Source organism: Malaclemys terrapin, chromosome 11, assembly GCF_027887155.1.
Source record: "Malaclemys terrapin pileata isolate rMalTer1 chromosome 11, rMalTer1.hap1, whole genome shotgun sequence".
NCBI lineage: Eukaryota > Metazoa > Chordata > Testudines > Emydidae > Malaclemys > Malaclemys terrapin.
In genome coordinates, this window is record NC_071515.1 from 21,747,556 (window position 1) to 21,762,953 (window position 15,398).

At 40.2% G+C, this 15,398-nt stretch overlaps 1 protein-coding gene across 6 annotated transcripts in view; it reads left to right on the forward strand.

Moving 5' to 3' along the window:
- Positions 1-15,398, forward strand: part of ALS2 (alsin Rho guanine nucleotide exchange factor ALS2) — a 60,793-nt gene that overhangs the window by 30,580 nt on the left and 14,815 nt on the right. For all 6 annotated transcript variants that reach the window (XM_054043564.1, XM_054043568.1, XM_054043570.1 and 3 more), the window contains exons 18-27: positions 1,267-1,469; positions 1,612-1,677; positions 3,855-3,953; positions 4,554-4,718; positions 9,598-9,709; positions 10,025-10,102; positions 10,221-10,354; positions 12,234-12,401; positions 14,324-14,441; positions 15,209-15,366. In XM_054043564.1, the coding sequence (XP_053899539.1) occupies positions 1,267-1,469; positions 1,612-1,677; positions 3,855-3,953; positions 4,554-4,718; positions 9,598-9,709; positions 10,025-10,102; positions 10,221-10,354; positions 12,234-12,401; positions 14,324-14,441; positions 15,209-15,366 (1,301 nt within the window). The remainder of the gene's footprint in view (positions 1-1,266; positions 1,470-1,611; positions 1,678-3,854; positions 3,954-4,553; positions 4,719-9,597; positions 9,710-10,024; positions 10,103-10,220; positions 10,355-12,233; positions 12,402-14,323; positions 14,442-15,208; positions 15,367-15,398) is intronic.

Here is a 15,398-nt window from a genome sequence, read left to right on the forward strand (position 1 = left end):
TTGTGGAGTTTGTGGAGGAAGTCAGTTGTGTCCTGAAGGAAGCAGGCCCTTTGTGTGGTGAATGGTTTGAGGATGGTTTCTGTAAGTCCCGATATTCCTTCAGTGAGAATGCTGTGGCCAGATACGATGGGTCTGCTTGGCTTCCCTTGTTTATGTATCTTGGGAAGCATGTAGAAGGTCCCTGGAGTGTATTTGTTGGGGATGAGGTTTATAGAGTTTCTCTTGGAGTTGGTTGGGGAAGGATTTGATTTATATCCTTAAATCCCTGGGAAAATTGTGGTGTGGGATCATCTTTGAGTTCTTTATAGTAGGTGGTGTCAGAGTGTTGTCGGCTGGCCTCGTTCATAGTCGTCATCACGGCTGAGGACTATAATGGTGCCCCCTCTGTCTGCTGGTTTGAGCACTACGTGGTGGTTCGATTTCAGGGATTGCATAGCTGTCCCCTTGGCGGTGGAAAGATTGTGGTAGATGTGATGTATGTTAAGGATTTTGCGCGCGCTCTCTCTCTCTCTCTCTTCCGCCCCCGCCCCCCCCCCCCCCAAAGCAATCTGTGTAATGATCAAGAGTGTGGTTTTGTCCACTCTATGGTGTCCAGTCAGATAATTCTTTTTTCTTATGATTGTCAGTGGGGACATAGTAATTGTGAGTGGTGTGAGCAGAATCACCGGAGTAATTCTTCTGGTACTCCACATGTTAGTATGGTATCTGGTTCTGTGGAGGGGTAGAAGTTCAGTCTCTTAGAGAATAAAGATAATTCAGCTCCAGTTCGGGGTAGTCTTGATTAAATTTGATGATGATCAGGTGTCAGGTAGTGTCCATGTGGTGGGTACTGGTGCTATGGTTTTTTTTTTCCTGGAGGTGGCAGTCTGTTGTAGTTTCACTTTTTGTTTTTTCTGTTGGATGGTTGTCATGAGATATAGATATAGATTGAGATTTATAGTTGTTTAGGATTTCTTGTGTGATTTGCAGGTAACTTTCCTGATTCTCCCTCTTCCTCCTCCCTCCTTCCTTCCTTCCTTCCTTCCTCTTCCACGGTTTGGGAGTGTGTGGTGATACTAAGCATCCTGTTATAATGGGGAGATGGGGGGGGGGGGAGTGAAAAGAGAGGTGTCTTGTCTCCCGTCTCACATTACTTGTATCACATGTGAACATTTATTCATCCAAGGAACTAAAAAGTCTCATTTTTGTCTACATTTGTCCTGCAATAATACCTGTGTAAAGAGAGATGGATTACTAATAAACTCTTCTATAAACTGTCTATTTCAGACAAAGTGGCTGAGGGCTATAAGCCAAGCTGTGGATCAGGCCCTAAGGGGAACATCTGACTTACCACCTTATGGAAGTGGAGGGAATATTCAGCGACAGGAGCCTCCTATTTCACGTAGTGCGAAATACACCTTTTACAAGGACCCTCGGCTTAAAGATGCCACCTATGATGGGCGATGGCTTTCTGGGAAACCCCATGGCAGGTAAAAGCATTCAAACTGAACACATGAATGGGATAGGAAGAGGTAGTTTGGTTGCTGTGCAAAATAGTCGTTACTTTGCATGCATAAAACATGAAATACTAGTGAAACTGGCCTAACTGTAGTGGGTGTATATGTGTTCCAGAGGGATTCTAAGATGGGCTGATGGAAGGATGTATTCTGGGATGTTCCGAAATGGCCTGGAAGATGGGTAAGAGCAGAGTTCACTACCCTCTGAGCTAGCGAACAGAAAGTGTTTATGATGGATAGTGCTGTGTCTCTTCAGATCAAGGGTGTGTGTGTGTGTGTGTGTGTGTGTGTGTGTGTAAAAAGCTTGCCGTCTATAAGTAAACAATACAGAGACCAAATGAAGTTTGGAAGTGGAGGAGGGGATGCTGAGAGATGGACAAGTGAGTCTGTGCTAACTTCCCTTAAGAAGGAATCTGACTGCAAACATCAGTCAACTTTCTTATCTTTGCTTACCAGCTAGGCCTTCTGTTGTATCTGAAGATTTTTTTTTTAAATGATTCAGCTTCGTTATTTTTATTTGCTCTTTCAAAAGGCATATAATGCCTTTATGTAAGTTAGGGGTGCACCATCATCTTGAATAGTGTATTAAGTTCTGGTCACTTCATCTCAAAAAGCGTAGAAATAGAAAAGGCCTGGAGAAAGGCAACAGCAATATAAAGGCAAAGGATTCCATAAAGAGAAACCTGGAGGTTAGGACTACTTTTAAGAGAGTTGATAGTGATATGTAAAAGGAATAGTATAGAGAAGGAAAAAATAGATAAATAGGCATTCCCGTCTCCTAATACAAGATAAAGGAGCTATCCAATAAAACTGAAAAGCAGCATTTAAAACTGATAAAAGGGAATAACTTTGTGCACAACATATAGTTTAACCCATGGAATTTGCTTCTACGCTATATCATTGAAACCAAGAGCTTAATAGTTTTATAACAAGGAATAGACATTTTATATGGATAATGAGAACTGTGGTTATATTAGGTACTTATAAGGAATTTATGGTTACATAAGGGACTTCAACCTAGAAATTGCAACAGGACTTCCTAATGTATGTAATTGAACCTGTAGGGGCTGGAGGATTGGCATGTTTACAGCCTGCAGACAACTTCCTAAACTCTCTAGCTCAGCTGCCAGGACGTAACAGATCTAAGAGCCCCAACTGGCCATTTGATCATTCACAGCCATCGGTGTATCTCAGGAATACCCATTTAAAAAAAAAAAAAAAAAGTTCTCCAGGTCAAAAACATTAAGCTGTAGTTAAGATTAGAAATACTAATTTTGTAATTAAACACCACTACACACATTTTGGAGTATGCGGCTCATGTGGTCAGTGTTGAATACTTTGCTGTCCATTACTTGCTGTCTGAACCATCTACCCAACCACAAGCCATTCTGGAAAGACAGCAGCACCAATATCTTGAGCCTCTGACACTTTATAATCACATTAAAGACCTGTGCCAATGCACCTTCCTCATCTGGCTAGACACTTTACAATCCTTTTATTCCTTCAGATATTCTCAGTGATTATAAATGTTTTAAGTCCATAGCCAAAATAACAGTGTTTGTGACTGACCCATAAAGGTATAAGGAGATTTAAGAACTTAGCTTGCAATAATACTGAAGGTAGATCTATCTGTTTTACCTGAGCAGTGCACAGGGGATGGAGACAGACTTAGGGCTTGTCTTCACTACCGGGGTAAGTTGGCCTAAGTTACACTACTCCAGCAATGTAAATAACGTAGCTGAAATCGCCGTAACTTAGGTTGGCTTACCCCAATGTCTTCACTGCGCTGCATCGACGGGAGACACACTTTGGTCAACTTCTTTTACTCTTCCCAGAGAGGTGGAGTACCAGGGTTGACCGGAGAGCACTCTGCCATCAATTTAGCAGGTCTTCACTAGACCCTCTAAATTGACCCCTGCTGCATCAATTGCAGCAGCTTCGCTCTCCCCGATCTCCCTGTAGTGAAGACCAGCCCTTAGGAACTGAAATAAGAGAGATTCTTGGAAAGAGTAGGTTGAGACCTTGCGGTTGCGCTGCAGGGTTCTACTGTGGAGCACAAAAAGCCAAAGCACTGATGGAGGAAGGGAAGGCTTACTACAGGCCAGAACTAAATGTGTGGAAAACAGAGTAAAAAAAGTAGTGATTTAGAACTTCTTCTTTCTTTTTTTTTTTTTTTTCTTCCCTTCAGTACAAAAATCTATTTCTAACTGCTGGAGCTGGAAACCGAGCCACCCAGTGCAGTCTAATGTTGAAATATGTTGTTTTTGGTTCTATACCTGCTTTTGTAAATAACTGAGTTTGGATTTGTCTGTACATTCATATCATGGCTGCTCATGTTTGATCTTCATGCATTGGCAGGTATGGTGAATACAAAATACCAAACAAAGCATTGACCAAGGATGACCATTATGTGGGATACTGGAAGGAGGGCAAAATGTGTGGACAAGGAGTCTACAGGTAATGCCTTCTTTCATTAAAATAATCTGTGCTCCTTGCAAAAGTAAGTGTGTGTGTGGTCCAAGAAGGAACAATAACTATTTTGAACTTCAGCTAACATATCAAGTGCAGCTTTCAGTAGCAGTTTATTCCCTTTGGTTGGTGCACTGGAACTCTGTTTTCTTTCCAGGGGGCGGGCTAATGTTTCAGGTCTCCACACTAGCATTTCTATTGCTATTTTCATATTCCCAAATGCCGAGCTGCAGTTACTATGGCTTAAAACTGCCAAGAAATCTGGAAATTCTTATTGTACATGTCCAGACACACTCTGATAGCTGTTACTGTCTGTTTTAATGTTGCTTCCTCCTTTCAACCTGCAAGTTTTCTCTTGAAAGTCATCATGACAGATGTCTCATGGTATTTCATATCTCACTTGAAAAAGGATTTTAACTTTGTTATTATTCACCTCCTAAACGTACTTGTTAATCTGATTCCAGAATTGGGCTTGGGTTTAGTACAGTCTCTGAAGGAAAAGGGAAAAATTCAGTATCTATTCCTGAAAACCTTGGGATGAAAGAATACAAATCATAAGAACCTTACCCATTCTTTTTGTCATTACAGTTATGCCACTGGTGAGGTGTATGAAGGATGTTTTCAGGATAACATGCGTCATGGGCATGGTCTCCTGCGCAGTGGCAAACTGACATCTTCCTCTCCCAGTATGTTCATTGGCCAGTGGGTGATGGATAAGAAGACTGGATATGGCGTCTTCGATGATATCACAAGGTAATGTGTTGATGGCAGGAATCCTAAACTTTTAATCTGACCCAAAATTGCATAAACTTGGTGGGGGGAGGGGAGGGGAGGAAAGGGTTGAGTAGATTTCTCTGTGTTTTCAGTTTCTGCAGTTAGTCTTTAGTCTATTTTAGGCTTTTGGGGCTGATGGGGGAGAATTAGGAACTCAAAGTATGGGTTCCATTCCACTGCTTCTGTTTGAAGCCAATATTTTTGCATGCTCTCCATCATGCTTCTGCTTGAAGTGTGGCACTGACTCTGATAGCTTCTTCAGTACTATCCATACCTCTGCATGCTTTGCAAATGGCATATGTAGTAGTCTCTCATCCCACCAACCAGAAGCCCGAGTTGCCCATTGATTAAAGATTTAGGAACTAGGTCATCTTGGATTCTAATCCAGGTAAAGCCACTGATTCACTCCGGCAGCTGGGGGCAAGTTACTTCGTCTCCTCATGAATGAGCAAAATGAAAAGATGGGGTAAGTAGCAGGAGTGTACTAAAAACTTGATACTATCTGAACAGAGGTAAGTTAATAGAAGCCACCTGTACAAAACACCTGAAGTCCTCTCTGCCAAGGTCTCCTTTCTCCAAGCTAAGAGCTTTTCATGGAAGCTAAGGTGGCTGGTCCTAGTTCACAGAGCTGGAAGCCCATCTATGAGGTAGAAGAGTGAAAAGCCATGACCAAGGTCTGGGTTTTTGATGAGAGGGAGAACTGTTCTGACCTCTGTAGTTTGTTCCTAACATCAGTTTCACATTTGGTCCTGATCATAAGGTACTTTGCTCACAGTATTCTTCAGACTTCCATAATATTTAACCACATATCGGGCCTGCCATTCTTGCTATTGAAATACTTTTCACTTGCAAGTTCAGTTTTGGCTTTATGAAAAGCTAGGAATTTTGGAGGAGACTTCAGAAAGTAGCTTTCGCTGTCACCTCTGTGGATAATTTAAAAATCAAAGGCAATGTGGAATTTATATTTCTTTAACTTTATTAACATTGGTTTTTGGGTAGGAGGATTTTTTTCAGTATGTTTACTCAAGGCACCGCGAATAAGGAATGGATAGACTGCTTTCATCTGTTAGTGTCTCACTGGGCAGTGATAGTGACTTTGAGCAAAGCCTGGAATTTACTTCTCCCCTTCTCCGTCCCAGAAGCTTAGCCTGCTGCATCCGCTTTCTAACCAGTCCCAATCAGACATGAGTGGCTGAAACCATGACTCAAACCAGCATCTCCCACTAGGCCATGATACCAGGTGGCAAGCACCTTTTTTGTCATTTGTAAGTTGGTTTCACTTACTAATTGAAGACCGTGAAATGCATAAAACCATATGTCTTTTCAGGACAGTTAAAAAATGGAGTGTTAGATCTACTTCCAAGCATACAATTAAATTCATACAGTCTAAGCTGATCCCTTTGACTTGGAAAGGAAAGGCCCCTTTGAGTGTGTCTTTCAGTGGCCTTGAAAGATTCATATGTTTGTGTAAGAAATAACTCAGACCCTCTAATCTATTTATGACCGCAATCTTGTTTAGTTGTTATCCGAAATATCTTGCTTTTAAAATGGCTCTTATTTCCTCGATCTTTGATACTGCAGAACCCTCAAAATGAATGTCTGGTTGATTGGTTTATTTCAGCCCTTTGCTTTAAATATCATTAGTCCATGAACCAAATGACTATTCTGACCATGTGTTCTCCTCCCCCCCCCCCCCCCCGCCCTCTTGAATTTAACTGCAAGCTGTGGAACTAGTTGTCTTCCTCCCTTATTGGTCCTACCCCAGTATATAATGTGGGCCTGCTCAAGTGAGGGCAGGATACTTTGTCATGAAATCAAAAACTCCGTCAAGATGTCTGGGTAAAAAAGATGTAAGGAAATCTTGTTTTATCTAACCTTCACCCACTCTGCACATGCCTCACATCAGTAAGGATCTTTTATATGTAGCTCAGTTTATGCTGATCCAGATCAGCTAGCAGGCTTTTCCCTTGTTACTTCTGTAGCAGTTGTTCAGATCTACTTGCTTAGATGTTGGCTTATTGTGTTCTGCTTTATTAAAACGGTCAGTTTTCTGAAAATAAAAACATAAGAACAGCCATAGTGGGTCAGACCAATGGTCCATCTACCCCAATATCCTGTCTTCTGACACTGGCCAATGCCAGGTGCTTTAGAGGGAAGGAACAGATCCATCCCCTGTCATCCAGTCCCAGCTTCTGGCAATCGGAGGCTAGGGACTCCAGAGCACAGGGTTGTATCCCTGGCCATCTTGGCTAATAGCCATTGATGGGCTTATCCTCCATGAACTTAACTAGTTCTTTTTTGAACCTCATTATAGTTTGGGCCTTCAGCATCCCTTGGCAATGAGTTTCACAAAGTTGGCACAAAGTTCCACAGGTTGACTGCATTGTGTGAAGAAGTACTTCCTTGTGTTTGTTTTAAACCTGCTGCCTATTAATTTCATTGGGTTGACCCCTGGTTCTTGTGTTATGTGAAGGAGTAAATAATGCTTCCTTATTCTTTCTCTGCACCAGTCACAATTTTTTATAGACCTCTATCACATCCCCTCTTAGTTGTTTCTTTTCCAAGCAGAAAATTCCCAGCCTTTTTAATCTCTCCTTCCATGCCCCGAATAATTTTTGTTGCCCTTTTCTGTACCTTTTCCATTTCTAATGTATCTTTTTTGAGATGGGGAGACCAGAACTGCATTCAGTATTCAAAGTGTGGGTATACCATGGATTTAAATAGTGGCCTTATGATATTTTCTGTCTTCTGCGCTATCCCTTTTCTAATAGTTCTTAATATTGTTAGCTTTTTCGGCTGCTGCTGCACATTGCGCAGATGTTTTTCAGAGAATTATCCACAATGACTCCAAGATCTTTCTTGATTGGTAACAACTAATTTAGACCCCATCATTTTGTATTTGTAGTTGGGATTGTGAATTACTTTACATTTATCAACATTCAATTTCATCTGCCATTTTGTTGTCCGGTCACCCAGTTTTGTGAGTCTTTGTAGTTCTTTGCAGTCTGCTTTGGACTTAACTATCTGGAATAATTTTCTATCATCTGAAAATTTTGCCCCCTCACTGTTTACTCCTTTTTTCCAGATCATTTATGAATATGTTGAACAGCGCTGGCCCAGTACAGATCCCTGGGGAACACTGTTATTCACCTCTCTCCATTCTGAAAACTGACCATTTTCCTGCCCTTTTGTTTCCTGTATTTTAACCAGTTACTGATCCCGATTTGATTACTTCACTTCCCTCTTATCCCATGACTGATTACTTTGCTTAAGAGCCATTGGTGAGGGACTTTGTCAAAGGCTTTCTGAAAGTCAGAGTACACTATATCCCCTGGATCCCCATTTTCCACATGTTTGACCCCCTTGAAAGAATTCCAATAAATTGGTGAGGCATGGTTTCCCTTTACAAAAGCCATGTTGACTCTTCCCCAACATATTAAGCCTGGTACTGAAGTTAGGCTTACCAGCCTGTAATTGCCAGGATCCCAATTAGCTATCTTCCAGTCATTTGGTACAGAAGCTGATTTAAATGATAGATTACATACCGTAGTTAGTAGGTCTGCAATTTCATATTTGAGTTCCTTCAGAACTTTTGGGTGAATACCATCTTGCCCTGGTGACTTATTACTGTTCTTTTAATCAAAACCTCCTCTACTGACACCTCAATCTGGGACAGTTCCTCAGATTTGTCACCTAAAAAGAATGGCTCAGATGTGGGAATCTCCCCCACATCCTCTGCAGTGTAAACCTATGCAAATAATTAATTTAGCTTCTCCGCAATGGCCTTATCTTCCTTGAGTGCTCCTTTAGCACCTTGATCATTCAGTGACCCCCACTGATTGTTTGGCTGTTTCCTGCTTCTGATGTACATAATTTTTTTGCTGTTAGTTTTTGGACTTTGGCTAGTTGCTCTTCAATTTCTTTCTTGGGCTGCCTAATTATACTTTTACACTTGACTTCCTGGTGTTCATGCTCCATTTTATTTTCTTCAGTAGGACTTAACTTCCAGTTTTTAAAGGATAACTTTTTTGCCTCTGCTTCTTTCATTTTGTTTACCCACAATGGCACTTCTTTGATCCTCTTACTATGTTGTTTAATTTTGGGGTACACATTTAATTTGAGCCTCTATTATGGTGTTTTTAAAAAATTTCTATGCAGGTTGCAGGCATTTCACTTTTGTGACTGAACCTTTTAGTTTTTGTTTAACTAGCTTCCTGATTTTTGTGTATTGCCCTTTCTGAAGTTAAATGCTACTGTGGTGGGCTTTTTTTGGTGGGTTTTTTCTCCCCGTGAGGATGTTAAACTTAATTATATTATGGTTGATATTATCAACCGGTTCAGCTATATTCACCTCTTGATCAGATCCTGTGCCCCACTTCGGACTAAATCAAGAATTGCCTCTCCTCCTCTTGTGGGTTTCGGGACTAGCTACTCCAAGAAGCAGTCATTCATAGTGTCAAGAACCTTCATCTCTGCATCCCGTCCTAAGGTGACATGTACCCAGTCAAAATGGGGATAATTGAAATCCTCCATTATTATTCTTTATACGCTCTCTAATCTCCCAGAACATCTGAAATATTAAATTTCATAGTAACAATCTTGCCACATCCAGTCATTTCAGAGTATATTTTGTTAAGGTTTATGTTTATTTCTGCTGGTGAGAATCCTCTTTCCATTGAACTAATGAAACCAGATTAAAAAACACCATAGAGAGTTCAAATGTATGGCATATGACTTCCTGAACTTAACATCACCTCTTCAATGCCATAGTGGAGCCCAATTGAGAGCAGATATAATGAACACTCTTTCCTTTAAAAATTAAGCTATTTTATCTAGCTATGCTTTCCTGTTTCTGCAGAGGAGAAAAATATATGGGAACATGGCAAGATGACCTCTGCCAGGGAAATGGTGTTGTGGTTACTCAGTTTGGACTGTACTATGAAGGAGCTTTTAGCAACAACAAAATGATGGTGAGTTGGACTTTAAACTGCATATTGTTCCCCCCCCCACCTGTTTATCCTGTGCAGCACTCTACATATCACTGTCAAAATCTAACACTTCAGTTCTGTCCTGTAATTTTAAGATAGTCTTTGTAATGACTGGTCTATATTTTACTGCAATCTCCTACAGTAGCTGTCATTTTAAAAAGTCAACAGTGGATATAATCTGAGATACCATAGTGTATCTCTATACCTAGAATGCAGTCTTTTAAATCGTGACTACTGTATATGTCATCTGTCCATAATTGCTCTGTGTTAATAACTTTTTTTTTTTTCTTTATATAGGGGACTGGGATTTTGCTTTCTGAAGATGATACAGTTTATGAAGGAGAGTTTTCAGATGACTGGACCCTTAGTGGAAAGGTTGTAATTTATACTTTTTGGATACCTTTTTGTACATTTTGTTCTCTCTTCTTTGAATCATTTCTCAATGGGATTCAGTTTAATTCTCTTATTAACTCCTTCTCTTCCCCCCCACAAGGGAACCCTGACCTTGCCAAATGGAGATTACATTGAAGGTCTCTTCAGTGGAGAATGGGGATCTGGGATAAAAATCGCTGGAACCTACTTCAAACCCAGCTTGTATGACAGTGAGAAGGACAGACCTAAAGCATTGTGAGTTATGGGTGGGGAATCACTTCTGGTCTGATAGAGTAGAGTAATGCATTTGAGTGTAACTGAAATTAATTACCAATCTCATTCAAAGCTAGCTAGTTCAGCAAAAACATTTCATATAGAACAATGTCTTTTGACTCTTTCTGTAGCTTTTCTAGGGTCATTCATAGCAACTCTCTGGTTGGAGTTGGAGAAGGGTCAGGGCATGGCATTACTGAATTGCATTGCTAAGCAGGAATTGGAGGTCCTTGAAGACAAGGTTCAGGATGGTGGACTTGAGGAGGCTTACTTTTCTATCATGTTTGCTTTTTTCCTTTCTTCTCCCCAGAACACTAGCTGGGGGTGAAGGTAATGACAGCTTCGGAACACAAGTTATATGATTGAGTTCAGAGACTGCAGGGGAAAAGAATGGGATAGTTTATATTTGCAGGATTGTTGGCCACAGACCTTTTGACCTATCATTAGTTCTGTGGAGGAATCTGTTTTTTTTTTTTTTTTTTAAAACATCTTAGTAGAACTAGGGCTGTGCATAGAAAGCAATTAACAGCAACTGGAAATGTACTGGGGGAACCTCCTGGATCACAAGCAATGGTGTTTTCACACCTTGGCAAAGCTAATTCTAGAAAGCATCAATAAAACTCTCATTTGGAGGAAGAGGTGCCACGTTGGGTTAGTCTGCTGACTTGTTATCTTTAAGACCTGTGTTTGAGTCTCCTTTTAAGTCATAATGAAGATGCATTTGATTTCGTCCTTGTTCTCATTTGTCCAAAGGTTCATTGGCAGAGCTGTGGATGAAATTTCACAGTATTTACTAGCACTATGCCTGGTTATACTAGTATTATGGATTCTTCAGTTTCAGGGTCACTAAAGGTCACTCTGAAATTTCAGAAATGTATGTTAGAATGAGAACTATAACCCACATGTTTTTACTTGGCTGACTTGTCACTATGCTTCCTGAAGCATTCACTGGTACTTTCTTTTGACAGCACTGACACCTACAACCTGATGCAAAGTTAAGCAGGCATCCCTGCTGAACTGAACACTTGCAATCTTAGCTAGCTGTCTGCTTTTCACCCCAGTAGGGAGTCTATGAATAAATGTATGTACACACTTGTGAAGACTGGCTGTGAAACAGCAAGAGTTCCTTTTTTTTTTTTTTTTTTTTTTTCCCCTCAAATTGCCTTGGTGTTCATAATCCCATCAGTATCGCTAACATGTTAATGGCTATACCTAAATCTGTATAAAACTGTCGATCACTGGCAACTTTTGTTCATTCTGGGGGTCTCCAAGCTTTTTTCTGGGAGTATCAATAATGGTGAAAGTAGACACAGCCAAATGGAGCACATTCCTTTGTCTCAAAACCATTTATTACATCAAAGCAGTGCATATTTGAGGAAACATGTATTCCATATTAGAGCAGATTTTGTGTATCATACATAGAAAGACACTATTAAAAAGAGTAGAGACTGACATTTCTAATTTTGGAAGGGGTATCTCTTTCTGTTATTAGGTACACAGATTGCTGTACGTTTCAAGGCTGCTCTTTGACAGTGAGAAACATAAGGGCCACGCTGATCCTTAAATGAACTCTTTTTTCAGAAACTTTTGATAATCAAACTACTCTAGATCAGAGTAGTTCTAGAGTCGATCCGAACACTTAACAGAAAAGATATTTTATATATCGGGTCAGCTTACAATGGTCCAATAAGATAACATTAGATACTAGACTTAATATTCATAAAATCTTAAATGTTCAGATTTCCTCAAAGAAGTGTGAACATCTTACAAGCACACAAATATAATTAGGCGCAGTTTCACAGCTGGGTTGTGTTCCAAGACTGTTGTGAATCAGAGTGGCAATTGGTGATGATTTATTCAGGAGGAAGCTTGGAATCCTAGCCGTGCCTGCTGATGAGAAATGGAAGGCAGTGTTTGAAGAATGCTGGCACCAGCTGGGTTGTGAGAATCCAGGCCAGGGAGACAGATGGAAGGCATGGGACAGCATTGCTGTGGCTCTGACCACCAACCGACGTCAACACAAAGACAGGTTAGTGTAGTCACCAGGATGAAGAAATTTATTTAAAAAAAAAACTGAGATCACAGCAAGGGAAGACTAGGAAAATTTCTTTGAGATTTCTGTAGTTAGTGAATTTCAGAAGTGCATTGTTTAACTTTACCTCATAATGCAAAATCTTTTTCAGAACAGATCAGCTGGTAGGAGTTAGCTTGGATCATTACAGATGGTATTTTATACATATTGTGCAATATATGTGTGAGAGAGTACAGGTGTCAGAGTGCAGGGCAACTGCACCTGTATTCTCTCCCTCTCATCCATCAGTGGTACCCACTTGTAACCTTCCAGCTCCCCAGTCATCGCCTCTCTTGGGTGGAGACACATGTCTGTCTCCCTCCTGACAGGGGTTTTCAGGCTGCACAGTTCCCTGCCTTTACTGAGACCCCAGCAAGTCAGACTACCTAATTAGGCCTTCTTTGTTTTTCTCTTCAGAGGCTATAAACAGCATAATTGCCCATAGGTATAAGTTAGCTATACAGCAAACTTATTTCTAAGCAAACCTATTTATTCTTAAAGTGAAAGCATTACAGAGAAAATATTCAACAACAACAACAAAAGAACCTACCTACATGCTAGTATGCTTACCAGAGATTACCCTAGCTCTAACAAGGGCTCTGGCAGTGGCAGGTGATCAGTCCTTCAAACCCCGCGAAGGAGTCACAAGTTCATAACAGCTGTTAACTCAGAAGAAATATATCTATGAATCTGAGTCTTTCCTTTTTATAGTTTGGGTCTTTGATCTGCAGAGACCCTGAATAGGTAATCAGCCAGACAATGGGTTTCTCTTCAAGGTGTAGCTTCAAAAGGAGGGTGTGGAGGTAGGGAATTGCATCCTTCTCATCCAAGTATTTCCTAGGGGTACCCATTCAACTAAAAGTTGTCTTGTCTGATTCATTTGTAAGAGTCCTTTGAAGCTCATAACACCTCCCAGAGTTTACATTAGTCATATCTCCCCCCACACTAATACATAAACATTTACATAAGTGTGTCTATCTTAAGTTATTTTAAATAATGTTTAGAAACAGTCATGATCTAAATCTGTTCTAAAGTATATTAAAATATACAGTGAAGTAAAAACTCTGTAATAGGATTTAGTTAGTACAGAACAAATCCAACTTTTATAATTCTCAGAATGATTCATAATGTATTTGAAAAGTTCAAATAAGAAATAAAAGCGGAGGAGGAGAGACACTGAGGTAGAAGCTAGGGAGAAGAGATGAAATTTGGAAATCACTAATAAAGAAAATGGGTACAGAAAGGCTGTAAAGAGCTTCAGGGAAGGATCTTTAACCAAGAGTGTCAGTTGTGCAAAGGAAAAGAGGAAGTTGGCATTAGATGAAGGTAGGAGAGATCCATGAGACAGCTGGAGCAAATCTATGCAGGGTTTTTCAAACAAATAGCCATTTTGAACATGATACTGAAATCAGTGTTCAACTCCATGGATTTTTCTACCAAAGAGAGGGGGGGGGGGTCCCTTTTGTTTCACAGACATGACAAGGTGGGCAGCAGCATTCTGCACATTCTAGATTCTGTAGAGGTGAGATTTTGGGAGACCACAGAGAAGCAAATTGCAGTAGCAGAGTTGAGAGAAGATGAAAGTATGGATGAGGACTTCAGCAGAGGTGAAGTTGGGGCAATATTGTTGAAGTGGTGATAGGCACATTTGCAGGTATAGATGCAGGAGGAGCAAGGAAGTTCAGCATGAACAACAGTGTCAACATTAAGAGGTTTGAGAAGGGAAATGTTTCCTAATGCACCATTTATCCTCCCACCTCACTTTAAAAAAATATTATTCATATATTTTTAGACTCTAAAATCTGATTAAATATATGCACATATACTGTGCATATTTCATGTATAATCCATACAATATCTCTGTCCTTGTATCTCTACAGCCCAGAACTATTGAGTCGTTCACACACTCAGACACTGGAGAGTTTAGAGTTCATTCCACAACATGTTGGTGCCTTCACACTAGAGAAATATGAAAATATCAAGAAATATTTAATAAAGGTATCGTGAGAATCATCTAATATTGCTGGCTGTTGTCTCTAAAGCATGATTTCAGGTGTCATAACTTGCTCATTGCCACTTAAATTATCCAGCTGATTTCAGTCAGTATCCATGTACAGGGTCTGTTACTTTCTGTACTTGCACATTTAGGGTCCTAGTTAAGTTCTGCTCTCTCAAGTAATTGCCAAATCCACCTAACCAACCAATTAATAAGAAAAAAATACATGGGTGCTGCTTTCTCTAAAGCCTCAGCCCTCATGGTCACTTCTCTGGTAATACCAATCTGCTCATTTAGTCTGTTCCTTGTTTCTTATGTTTCATCACACTAAAAAGTGCTGGGTCCCAATAGAACATTCTGTGGAATTTTGACGTGCTTGTGAGGTTACTGGAATATTTTGTGGGTTTTCTGTATAACTGCATAGATGATTTGCTGAATTACCTGAGGCAGCTGTAGTGTGAATTCTTACATAATAGAGAAGTTTGCTACTTTTCAGCTTAGTGTAAACTTTACAGTCAAAATAAAGTTTTTTGACTATTTCTGAAATTAGTTTTATATGTGTAGTATGTTGTATGTGTAGTTGATATGCATGTATAACATTTTTTAAAAGGTTAAATTATTGAACCTTGAGTAGTTGAACTGAGACTCCTGCTTGTGTCTCTTGTACTCAAGTTGCTTTTTATTCACGAGAGATAACATTTCTGTCTCTTGGATCTGTCTCTTACTGCTGCATAGCTGGTGACTCTCTGATTAATACCTCTCCACTCAGGCCTGTGACACCCCTCTCCACCCTCTGGGGAGGCTTGTGGAGACACTAGTAGCTGTGTACAGAATGACCTATGTTGGAGTGGGAGCCAATCGGCGGTTACTACAGGAGGCAGTAAGAGAAATTAAATCCTACCTCAAACGCATCTTCCAGTTGATTAGGTAAGAAGCATCACGTTTTAAGTCAGATTGCT